The sequence below is a fragment of the Nomascus leucogenys genome, chromosome 3 (assembly GCF_006542625.1).
Source record: "Nomascus leucogenys isolate Asia chromosome 3, Asia_NLE_v1, whole genome shotgun sequence".
Taxonomy (NCBI): Eukaryota; Metazoa; Chordata; class Mammalia; order Primates; family Hylobatidae; genus Nomascus; species Nomascus leucogenys.
This window is the reverse complement of record NC_044383.1, coordinates 103,304,910-103,317,637: the sequence shown is the minus strand read 5'-3', so window position 1 is coordinate 103,317,637 and position 12,728 is coordinate 103,304,910. Positions and strand designations below refer to the sequence as shown.

The 12,728-nt window shown below is 36.8% G+C and overlaps 1 protein-coding gene across 1 annotated transcript in view; it reads right to left on the bottom strand.

Annotated features, from left to right (window-relative positions):
- Nucleotides 1-466: 466 nt before the first annotated feature.
- RFX6 (regulatory factor X6) overlaps nucleotides 467-12,728 on the bottom strand; it is a 55,286-nt gene continuing 43,024 nt past the window's right edge. Inside the window, exons 12-19 of the mRNA XM_003255616.2 lie at nucleotides 12,176-12,320; nucleotides 10,452-10,561; nucleotides 9,380-9,497; nucleotides 7,812-7,934; nucleotides 6,936-7,142; nucleotides 5,061-5,573; nucleotides 3,639-3,851; nucleotides 467-1,289 (exon numbers count right to left, since the gene is read on the bottom strand). Coding sequence (XP_003255664.2) covers nucleotides 1,114-1,289; nucleotides 3,639-3,851; nucleotides 5,061-5,573; nucleotides 6,936-7,142; nucleotides 7,812-7,934; nucleotides 9,380-9,497; nucleotides 10,452-10,561; nucleotides 12,176-12,320 — 1,605 coding nt within the window. The 3' untranslated portion in view covers nucleotides 467-1,113. The remainder of the gene's footprint in view (nucleotides 1,290-3,638; nucleotides 3,852-5,060; nucleotides 5,574-6,935; nucleotides 7,143-7,811; nucleotides 7,935-9,379; nucleotides 9,498-10,451; nucleotides 10,562-12,175; nucleotides 12,321-12,728) is intronic.

Genomic DNA, 12,728 nt, shown 5'->3' with positions numbered 1-12,728 from the left:
AGACTATAGGAGAAACCTGTAAAGTTTATGGAAGTCTCCTACCACAGGCCAGGAACTTTACAACAGACCTTTCAGTGAAGACATATGGAAAAGAAAAAGAAACAGAGCTAGAAAGATAGTGTTATCAAATTGTATTAATTTATATGTAACGATTCCTTCACTTCTGAATTAGGCTTTCATCTAGCTAATCCCTGAACACTCATTTACTTTCAATGTATAAGAAAGTACTTGGTAAAAGACTGCTTCTAACTCTGAAAAGGTTCAAATAGTCTACAATTCACAATTTCTTTATATGTACAGGAATGGATATGATATGCAAATGTTTTTAAATTATAGTGTTTAACCAAACTACTTTACTCCTTAATATCATATCGAAAGGAGCTGAGATTAAAGAGTAAATCCCCAGCATTCTTCAGAAACAGTACCAGCCTCAAGAGCACCAAGCCTTTGAAAGTATTTCCATACATTATTTCGTTTATTTCTTTTTAATCTTTTTTAAATAAAGAGAGGAAAGCACTTATCATCTCCATTCAGTTACATAGAATCGGAATGCTGCTATGTGACAGAAATCATCACACTAATGCACAGGAATTGAAAGTCAAGCAACTTTGGTCTTGGCTGAATTGAATTAAGTCTTGACCTTGTAAACATTTCCATTAGAGGTAGAACATACACATTTGACTTTTTGTCAAATAAGGGATAGTAAACAATGATTCTGAGATCCTAATAAATTAAAGGTATTGTAAAGGCATTAAATATACTTTTTAAAAGAAACCAAAGATAAAAAGTCACACAGATATTAAATAAATTAGAAAATGAAATATAAATCTTCATAGCTGAAATGTTTGCATCTTCAAATCTTCACTGGTTTTATCTGATAATTTTGAAACTATGATTAATAATGAGCTCACATTTTAAACTCTTAGTGTGCATGACAAACTCTGCAAGTATCTCCATTCACTATGGAGTTGTCCATAGTACCAGTGACTTAATAACAATGTCAGCCACTGCATATTCATTTTTCTTTACTCTTGTGGAAGTCTGAGTGAATAATGATATTTGCACAGTAGAGATTTTTTTTAAAGTTTTAGCACCCCCTCCCACATTGGTGGTTTAAGTGCCTCCAGCTGCTGTTCCCATGAACACAGTGTTGATAGGTGGTAAAGAAGACACCAATTCTCTACTGCTTGTTCCATGGGAGTCCAGGGTTTCTTGAGCTGGATACTGGTTGGAAGTTCCATACATACACTGGGATGAGGAAGAAGGAATTGGGGTTTGCAAACTGGAAGCTGTAAGGGAAAATATAATCAGCAACTGAAAATTGATTGACATTTTCTTTTCTCTGCAAATGCCACTCATTTTAATTCCCTGTATTTATTTTTGCACTTAGCACACAAACCTATTCTAAATTTGAGTCTGTATGGTTTACCAGAGCAATCATCTTTTCTTCCATTTATTCCCACTTGCTAGTCTCCCAGAAATTATTTGCTCTACGTATTTAACAAAGAAAACTCAATTTCAACTTAAGTGCTACCACCAATATATATTCCCCAATCTACCTCCTCTTTCCATCTGCACTTTCATGGTTGTAGTTCAAACCACCATCTTTTCTCTCCTGGACCAACACAGCAGCCTCCTGACTGGTCCCATGATCTCCACCTTTGTCTCACCCACTCACCCTCCTGAGAGCAGCCAGAATGGTATTGCTGAAGAGTAGATGAAACTTTCACTCATCTCAAATGCCATAGTGGCTTCCCATACCCTTGGAACATGATCCAAGCATCTTACCCTATGTAGATGGGCCCCTGATTTTTTATTTATTTCGCTCTACTCTCTCCTTCATTCAACAAGCTTAAGACACACTGGCCTGCTCTCTGCCCATTGATTTTTTCAAACTTATTCTGATTTCAGCGGTTCTGCATTCACTGTTTCTTCTGCCTGGAACTCCTCCCTCAGATCTTCACATCTTTGCCTCCTTCTCATCACTCAGATTTCAACTCAAATGTTTCTGCCTCAGGATTCCTTTCTCAGCTGTCCTACCAAAAGCAGCTCCTCCTTTACTATCTGTCATTTTACGCTATTTAATCAGGTTCAGAGTACTTGGCATTATCTTTTTAATGCACTTGCTCATATATTTATTGCCTTACTGTCCCTCTACTAGAATGTAAACTTCTTACAGGCAAGAACTATGGCCTGATCACCACTATATCCTCACATCTAGAATGGAGTCTGGCTCCTAGTAGGTTCTCAATAAAATTCACTAACTGACTCACTAGCTCTGTATTTCCCTCATATATGGTTGCTGCCTTCTTATTGCTGACATGACATGCTCTCCGTCCAAGCTTTATAATTAAGAAACAGTTGAACTCAATTCTCCTTGCACTACTTATCCACTTATTCTATCCCCTCATTTTACCCTGCAGCACAATTTGCAATCTACTTGTAAGTCAGCTCTGATAAACTAAAGCTTAGACTCCACCCTACTCTTAACCTATGTTTCGTCAAAGCTTCCACTATCTCTTCAAGTAAACAGAACTAATAGTAACAATAGCAACACAGTACATTTTAGTCTCATGGTGAGAAAACTTCCTGAAGTGGAATTTTCTGCTTCATTAGAGTAACCTAGAAGCAATGACCATTTGCAGATAGCAGAAGATGAGCTGCTAGATTCTGCTCAGGGAGCATGTGTGACAGTGACAGGAAGAGAAGGAGTACTTCCTATTGAATTATTGGAAAGGTACACTGAGTGAGGAGAGATGAAATTGATTTCATTTTCCCTTATGCTCTGGTTGTGTGTCAATGCCCTCTACTTACGCTAGTCTGAAATCAATTTCATTGGAAGATTGTAACCATCTCATGTAAATATTAACACTCTGCCTTGATACTTAGTGAATATATACTTGCCCTGTGAAATCTTATTAGCATTTTTAGAAACTAAATCTAGTGACTAAATCTATGTTATTACTAATAACATACTAATTATTATTGCAGAATTTCTTCATAGATGATGATTAAAAAATGTAACCTGGTTGGAAGAAGATTGCAGGAGGCTTCATGGCAAGCACACGTTTTTCTTATTTTTACTTACATGATATGTTAGAGAGCAATAAAAATAGCAACATTTTCTACAGAGGTGTTGAATCACATTTTACATAAGAATGAGAAAATGCTAGTAGCACCCATCACAACACACCAGTTTTTTTAAATCTTGGAGTGATTTTTGGATACTGATGGAGATCATGATGCCTAAAGATATCTCTTGGCACTACAACTGGGTCCAACACTAATCAAGAGTGAGAAAAAGATATTATTACTGCCCTTTTAAAACTTACAGTTTTAGACTGCATTTGACAGGTCATATTAATTTTTTGCATACTTAATAGATACCAGCTATTTTTTTGTAAAAAGTAACAGATCTAGAAGTAGGTTGCATAATAGAGATATACAGAATAAGAAATGAAAAACTGTTACTAACTGTGTAGTCAGATACAAAAAATATAACTTTAGATCCAAAGTAATAAATCAACCCTGGGAACATGCTTGCTCAGTTCACCTCAGCAGATCTCCCTCAAGTAATGTTGCATACCTGAGGTTAACGACTTCTTAAAATGTTTTCAAGAACTACTAAAATAATTTACCTAGAACTGGAGTTCGACATGCAACTGGAGATGATGTGTCTGTGTAAAACGAGCTGGTCTGTTTTCTACCACTGTCATCTAAAATGTTAAGTGGATCGTGGATGTCACTGTAGGGGGGCAGTGAGCGAACGCTGCTGATGACAGAAACGTGCTGATTCACCATTGATCCGAGCCTGTGAGACTCTGGGTAGTTTATGTTGCTTCCATAGTATCCTGTAACAGAAAATGTTGAGAATTTGCTGTTAACTTACTACAAAGAACTTTCAGGAAGGAAAAAAGTGACAAAGTAATTAGGTGATGTCCTAAAGATATCAAACTGTAAGTATTACATGTGTATCTATACATGCTACAGAACTGGATTTGTGCTTGTATATGGGTAAGGTTTTCTGTGCTTTTTGTGTTTTTTAATATATAAGAATTGTAGCATCATACATAATTTAATACAATAATTATAGTATAATACATAATTTAATACATAAGAATTGTATTAACTTTAAGACCAGATTGCACTTCTGTCAGATTTCCCTTATCTAAATTAACAAGATCTACCTATGAAGAAAGAAAAAAGCACTATCATCTGTCACAAAAATACTACTTTCATGTATAGATGCATGTTTAGGGGAGACAAAGACTGGCCTACGCTTAGGAGAAAGACCCCAAAGAAGCCTACACACAAAGCCTATTTTGGTGACTCAAGGTCACATGTCTCTCTAGTTCCCTTAACTTCCAATTTTTATTGGTCTGTTTTGGTCCCAATCTTTAAAATCTGCTTTTAGTTATCAGGAAGAAATATTATCTACTAAAAATGTTTTCAAAAGACAGAAAATTCTTCTTTGGGGCTATTAAGGTAGGTCTCAAACATATGATTTAACTATCTTTTTTTTTTTAACATATGCGGCATTTAGGAGGACAGCTTTAGGCCAGGGATGGTGGCTCACACCTTTGGGAGGCACCTCAGCATTTTAGGAAGCCAAGGAGAGAGGACTGCCTAAAGTCGGTAGTTTGAGACCAGCCTGGGCAAACATAGTGAGACTTTGTCTCTAGAAAAAATTTAAAATTTAGACAGGGATGGTGATGCATGCCTGTAGTCCCAGCTACTTGGGAAGCTGAGATAGGAGGATTGCTTGAGCTAGGGGTTTGAGGCTGCAGTGAATCATGATCCTGCCAAGAACTCCAGCATGGGCTATAGCGCAAGACCCTGTCTCAAAAAAAAAAAAAAGAAGAAGGGCAACTTGAGGAAAGCCACAAAAATTAGGAAATATATATGTATGTGACAGAAGTCAGCTCCAAATGTCTAAGATTCCATGATCTTTGGAAGCCTTAAGTGAAAGGATATGCTAGTCAGCAGAGGTGGAACGCAATGTCTGATTTTGCCTCATTGCCATCTCAAAAACCAAGAAAAATTCTTTTAAATATCAATACCATTTGGTGAATTAGGAGGCAGTGTTGCTCCTTGGCAGCTGGCAGCTCCTGTGTTGCTCAAGAAATTGAAGCTTCCTGTATTTAAAAACTGCATATTGTGTGAATTCTGGGCTTGCAGGGATGGGCCATAGCTAGACGGTGGCCGGGAGTTATATGGAGACCCCGCACAGCTGCCACTGAAGAAGTCTCTTGAAAGCTGCTGTTCAGTCCAAGCCATGCATCGACCATGCTCGGTGTGATGAGGATAGAGTCCTGATGTGGGGTGGGGCTGTGCCCTAAACACAGTCTGGTAGTTAGAGCTGGTGCTATAAAAGTCATGGTTGGCTTGAGGGAGAGTAGGATAAACGGGCTCTGGGTATGTGGAGCAGTGTGATGGAGCTGACAGTACTGGGCCCACACTTGGGGGCCTCCCTGCCATTGGTCCTTGGTTAATGACACTTCCTCGGCTTGCCATGGCTGGAGAAATGGGTGGTGTCATCAGATGACCAGCGTTCTGTGAAAGCTCCATTTGACCTGGAAAAAGTACCAGAACATTCCTTTAGTGTCATACTAAAGTAGATGAGCTCACATCTTTAAAAAATATTCAAAAGATTTATTAATGTATTGTTTTCCAGCTTGCTTAATTCCTGCCCTCCAAAAATAACTAAACTGAAAAGCACCAAAAATCCAGAATTTAAAAAATATAATCACAACACATGTATATATCACAACAGTGGAGACGTGGATTTGGTGACTATAGGGGAAAGTCTGGGATGGCTTCATGGTTTCTCCACAGGTAGCATGGGGAGGACATGGGTGTCTGCTGCTCATATTTCCCCATAATTAAAAAATTAGCTGATTGTTAAACTGTTTGATTTTTAGGGTAAAAAGAAAAAGTCACTAATGTCAAAATGGCCATGGCTTCAAAGCAGTCAATTGGAAATGTCATGCAAACACCTCTTGTAAGTAATGGGATTTATGAATGCCACCAACTCTCTAGGCCGCCAATGTTCCATTGGTAGAAATGGACCCCTGAACTATAAGGCTCTTCTAGGTTTAAAATTCTGTATATCAAATGAAGTAATGTATATAAAAAGATTTCAAAAAAGACACAAGGCAATAAGCACATTTAAAATACTCCCGAGTAGCTAGTTCAAGCCACCAAATATTCATTTTGACACAAAGAGAACCTTAGACCAAAAGGGAGAATTACTGTAACGATTACCCTAAAATGGCCGAATCCAGTTTTTTTGTTTGTTTGTTTGTTTGATACGGAGCTTCACTCTTGTCGCCAAGCTGGAGTGCAGTGGCCTGATCTCAGCTCAAGGCAAGCTCCACCTCCCAGGTTCAGGAGAGATGACAGGTGCCTGCCACCAAGCCCGGCTAATTTTCTGTATGTTTAGTAGAGACGGGGTTTCGCCATGTTGGGCAGGCTGGTCTCGAACTCCTGACCTCAGGTGATTCACTCGCCTCGGCCTCCCAAAATGCTGGGATTACAGGTATGAGCCACCACACCCAGCCCGAATCTACTTTTTAAGGGCGGAGAAATAGAGTCTCCTCAAAATCCAGAAATAAGCAACCCATTTTTTTGATCTTCAAAGTATCATAAGAATTTTATGCATACCTCATCTAATTATTTCTTCCACTAAATTAACTAATTATTCATACTTCTAATATAATTTATGGAGTGTGTCAAAACATGATACCTGTGTTAATAATAGTATTATTACCATTGCTGAAAATCACAAAAATATTATAAATCTTTATTAAAACTCAGTTAAGATCATCCTTTTTTATTGTTGGAATTCCTGGACTGGAGGTTATGAGTTTTAAGAAAAATGAAGGAACAGGCTTCTCTGAGATGCACTGGAGCCTAAGCAGTTCTCTTTAGCATACCTGTGAGCGGCATGTTGTCTGTATTCCCAGCAGGGAACGGGTGCAGAGCAGGGCCTAGGCCTCCGGGTTGACTGGATGGCAGAGGGAGATAGGTTGTCTCCACATGGCTTTCATTCTTCACAGGGTCGCTGGAAACCATGTTCCCTTTATTACGGTTGGCCAGAAAGCATGAACTCGGAGAAGCAGTGAAAGCAGCTTTACTCGCATCTGGAAAGAGTTTTTAAAATGGGAAATTTGAGATTTTTTCTCATATTCCTCGTAGATAAACCCAAGTAAAAGAAAATGAAAATGTTTCATTGTTGAGTATTTAATCTGGAAACTACTAAGCAATGTTTCCCATGGGAAGTGAGGCTGGCAGACCTTTGCTCCTGGCAGTGATGCTAGGTTTTTTTTAGCTGCATATTTGTGGATGTGGATGTAGATAAGGAGCACTAAATAATCCACTTTGGAGTGAAGTCTTCAAAATGCAAGTTGCCCTATCTCGAATAGATGTGTTTCCTTCCTTCTCTAAACTCCTATAGAACTTATTTTTACACCACTTACATATGTAGTATACCACATGTGTCTTGAATTACAGTTTTTTTTTGTATTATAGTCACTTCTCCAACTTCACCTTAATTCCCAGAAATTAAGATCACCAATTTTGCATACTTCAGAGTTTCCAGTAAAGTACTTTTGACTACTCTACATAGCAATGAATGAAAGAAAAATAGTGCTCCAATAGTGTGACTGTATGGTGAGAATTAGCAATGACATGTTTGGAGAAAAACTCTGAGATTATGATAAACCCACTTAATATTTGAACTTATAAATTCTTGAACTTATAAAGATTTAAACAAAGAAATATGCAAAACAAAAATAGCTATTTTAAGTTACCTGAATTCTTCATATGCTTGTCCAATAAATTCTGTAACTCCTGCTCTTTGTCATTATTAAACTGGGTCTCCATGGCCAGGAGAATGTATTCATCGAGAAGCATTCGAATCAAATGAAAAGAACCTTGTTTATGGATGGAGAAAGAGGAGAGGACAGTGTGAAATGTAAAAAGGGAAGAGAAAGAGAAGGAAAGGGAAAGAGAAGTCAGTTATCTTTGTGACCATCTCGCAACACTTTACAAGGAGCAACTGAAATAAACAAATACTTGTTGGACTTTAAATGACCTGCTAAGACCAACATGCTTAACTTGGATCTCTAATCTTTCTGTGTATTGCCTGCCCTGCTCACTGTGTGTACTGTCCTGCCAGCTCTTTGGCCACTAATTACATCAAAGGAAAATACGGATGAAAGTGAGACATGCTTTATGCTTTAAGAGGGCACACATTGGAGTGTGATAAGCTTTAACTTGAGGAGAATGAGCTCTACTCTGCTCTATTTCTGTTTACTTTGTACTAAATAATTAGACAATGGCCAACATGGTCTGAAAAAAGGCAAGTAAAGAGATGTCTTTCGAGACTGAAGCAAAATATTCTTAGATTTGGCAAAAACTAAAAGAGTAATTTTCAAGTGAAATATGTTCCGGAAAACTAAAACTTCTTTTAACTATTCAACAGATTTTCCAACAAAAGTATTTTTCATAGTAAGGCCAGGCTTCAATGCTGTATATTTTATAAAACTTTAAATATGGGAAGTCTATTTCAAATAATAGACAATGCGTTTTTTTTATTCTTCAATACAAATTCACTGATTTTATTTAATTCTATAGAACATTAAATAAAAACAATCTAGTTAATTGTAATCTCTTTCATAATGTGAAGATTTCCTGAAATGCAGCTACCAAATGCAGAGTTACTACTCATGAGTTTAACATTATAACTATAAAATAGGAGTCTCAGGAATTTTAAGGAAAAAGAAGGCTTTCAATTTTATAAAAAGCTAACTTAACCCTATTTGTCTCCCAAGTCATATAGAACAGGAAAGATGGGTCAGAAACATGAGAGTGTGTCTTCTAAGCTGTTTTTTGATTCCTGGAGTGCAACTATATGGGTGCTCAGAAAAGCTGCAGAAACTTGCCACATTGCAATGAATAATAACTTTGGAAAATAATGTCTTAATTATCGTTTGTTTAACAAAGAAAATTTATCCAAGCACTGATGGAATGTAATGATAATAGCTGCTATGCATTAAGCATTTCCTGAGTGCTAGGCAATTTGTTTTTATATACATCATCTCACCAAAGTACCTACACAACCCTTTGAAGAGAATATTCTTCCCCTTCTTCAGTGAGCAGATTGGCCCATAGCCAGAGAGAATCATTGTTAGGATTTAATCCTGCTTATGGTCTGACTCCAAAACCCAGGCTCATAACTACCATTTTCTCATAGCTCCATATTCAGGTACAGTTTAAGAAGTGACAATGTAACATGTTTAAAAATTGACAGGAAATGTGACTGGGGAACAAATTATATAATTCATGTAAGAACAGTTTTATAATGCATATATGTTACCAAAACTGGATGCATTGTTCAAGGTGAGATTATGCATTACTCGAGCACCAAAAAAACTCCACTTTAACAGAAAGTCTTGAGCTCTCTTCTTTAATGACCTTCCATTTTGTTTGCTGGTCTAAAAGTAAAGGAATAAAATGAAACTATAAAATCTGTCCTCCCAGTACTACATGCATCCTATGTTAGATCAAGAAGTAAATAGACTGTCTAACAAATGGACAGATGGCATGGCATTTATTTCATCAAATAAAACTATCTGTCCAGGGAATTTAATGTTAGCCTGTCTTTGCTGATGTTTTAAGGGTAATAAGTCTTTATTCAATATGGCTTTGTTTCCTACTAGAATTAGACCACAAAATGAAATAATTTTCAAAATATTTTTATTTTTTAATTTTTCTTTGACAGAGCTTTAAAAAGAAGAGAAGGTGAGGTGTGAAAGAAGGGCTATATATTTTTGTGAATGATTAACTCTGACTTTTTGGTTCTGAATGATAATCTGTTTTCCTTACAGAAGGAAAAATGTTTCCAAACTATAACTAGTTTCCTTGATACGGAATGGCTAACACCAACTAGTGATGGACATATTTGTTCTTATTGCTTGTTTCACAATGGATGACTAGGTTAACCAAAGAAGGTGAAGAAACCACAGAGAAAACACAAAATATTGAGCTTTTGGAATTCAGAAATGCAAATGCTTAGAACCCTGTTTTCCATCAGCATTTATGAAATCCTGCTTTTTAGAAACAGGCCAGATCATTCCAGTTTCTAAGTTTATCTTTCTCTACTGATGTTACTCAGCTGTAATGTTATTGACTGATAGGGAAGGCAGAGCATCTTGTAGTCTTTGGGCAAGAAAGGAGAAATATAATGGAATCCATGCCCAATGCTCTCAAATCTTGACATATTCCTAATTTCAATATTTGGCCTGCCTTATTCGTAGAGCATCAAAAGCTTTTCAAAGCCTTTACACAAACAGCCTTTCACCCCTCTCCCCGCAGACAAAAAATTACAGCCAGTTTAGCATTTACTCTTAACAATAAACTTATTTTCTGAATCTGTCATTAAAAAGTACCTTAATAACTCTCTGTTCTACCACAGTATCCAACCATTCAATAAAAGCCTCCACAGTGGCATTCTTCTTAAGGAGATCCTTCAGTTCTTGGAACACAGTGATAGAGTCATCTACCCAGGAAAAAAAAAAAAAGAAAAAAAAAGAAAACAGAATATTGTACTCTACTTGGAATCCAAGAGAAAACCTAAAACTTGGAATCATCAGTACTTTGATAGCATGAAAAGGAAGACAGATAAATGTGTGAAAAGAATATCATATCTTGAAAACAGTAACAAAAAAATCCTTAGTACTGTACTCTCCAATAGTGTGTGTGTGTGTGTGTGTGTGTGTGTGTGTGTGTGTGTGTGTGACAGAGAGAGAGACAGGATCTTGCTTTGTTGCCCAGGCTGGAGTGCAATGACATGATCATGGCTTACTGCAGCCTCAAACTCCTGGACTCAAGTGACCCTCCTGCCTCAGCCTCCCAAGCAGTTGGGACTCCAGGCACGCACCAACAAGCCTGGCTAAATTTAAAAAAAAAATTGTAGAGAAAGGTCTTGCTATGTTGCCCAGGCTGGTCTTGAACTCTTGGGATCAAGCAATCTTCCCACCTCAGCCTCTTGAAGTGTGCCCAAAATTTTAATAAGTGTATATATCTTGGTATATATTGAAATATAGGTTTAAATCTTATATATGTATGCATATACTAGGGAAGATTAAGTTGTTTATGTAGTTAAATATTCATTTTGAGTCTAGTGTTTTCATTAAATGGAACAGATCAGTTAAAAATGAATGAATGAACCTAAGCTTGGTGATTTCCTGCTTTCCAAAATATCCTTTATCTTTAGTAAAAGTTAAGTTCTTCACGGCAGAATTGAGCCATTTACCTGAATAACGTTTTATCATGTAATATTTAAAGGGGCAGTTTAAGACTATCCTTTTATTAAAGGGTTTAAGGTTTACTGAATCTCAAAAGGTAATACTATTTTATGTTAGGAAATAAAAAGTGGAGTTGAGATTGGGCCCCAGAGAGCAGTCCATAGTTTGTGCTCCAGTGTATAGGAGGCTGCAGGTTTTGTCTTTTCAAAGACAGAAGGAGGAAAAAATAGTGGCTGTTATCCCTTGAAATTCAAGCCTAGTTGTCTAGCCATGCATATTGGCTTGGTAAGTTCTGTCAGATGGTCCAAACCTGAGTAGAGAGTCTGCTTTGAAAAGCAGTATTGTGCTGAGATACCATTTTGATATGTATCACACACCACAGGATGACAAGACTATAAAACACATGCAAATTTCTATACATGTAATGTAAAACTGAAAGAAAACTTACAAAACTCAAAACCATTTTGATTATTTTCAAATTATTTCCATTTCATTTATTTCTAGGTAATGAAATTACAGATGACTTTTATTTTCCTCAATATTTTCTATCTTTTCCATGGTGAGTAATTATAACTATTTTTTATTAGAAGATAAATTTTTTAAATTAAACATATTTTTATAAACCAGGTTTTTTTTTCAATCAGATGTGATTTTTCAGCCCAGAACACCTTTGACAATGTGGGGAAACATTTTTGGTTGTCTCAGCTTGGGGGAGGCTGCTACTGTCATCTAATGGGTAAAGGTCAGGGATGCTGCTAAACATCCTACAACACACTGGACAGGCTCCTCCAACAGAGTTACCCAGCTCAAGATGTCAATTTGCTGAGCTTGGGAAACCTTGTTCTAAACAAAGAGAATGGACTTACGTTCAGTGTAGATACCAGATTCAGTGTCTGTGCTGCCTGAAATGGTAAGAAGGGCTTGAGAGCCAATGCTGTTCAAATCAACCCTTTCGATATCAGATACCATAGAATTAACGACATGCTGGTCAAAGAGAGCTGGTCTGGCAATCTGCATAGAGAAAGTAAAGAAGACACTACACTATATCATTTCTAATATATCTAGAAGAAATTTTTAGCTATCAGAAAAATAGTTCCTTGAGATAAAAGCATCATAACTTTTTTCTTATTTTAAAGACAAAAGCAGTAGCTGAGACTCATGATCATCTCTGTTAAAAGTTTGAAAATTATAGGAGACACACCTAATGTCAATGACAAGTTAATGGGTGCAGTACACCAACATGGCACATGTATACATATGTAACAAACCTGCATGTTGTGCACATGTACCCTAAAACTTAAAGTATAATGAAAAATAAAAAAAGAAAATATAAATTGATTCTCTTTGTCCATGATCACAAAATAAGAATTTTTAAATGTTACATTTCCTATCTGAAATTATCTCAAGCTTGTCTTTTAA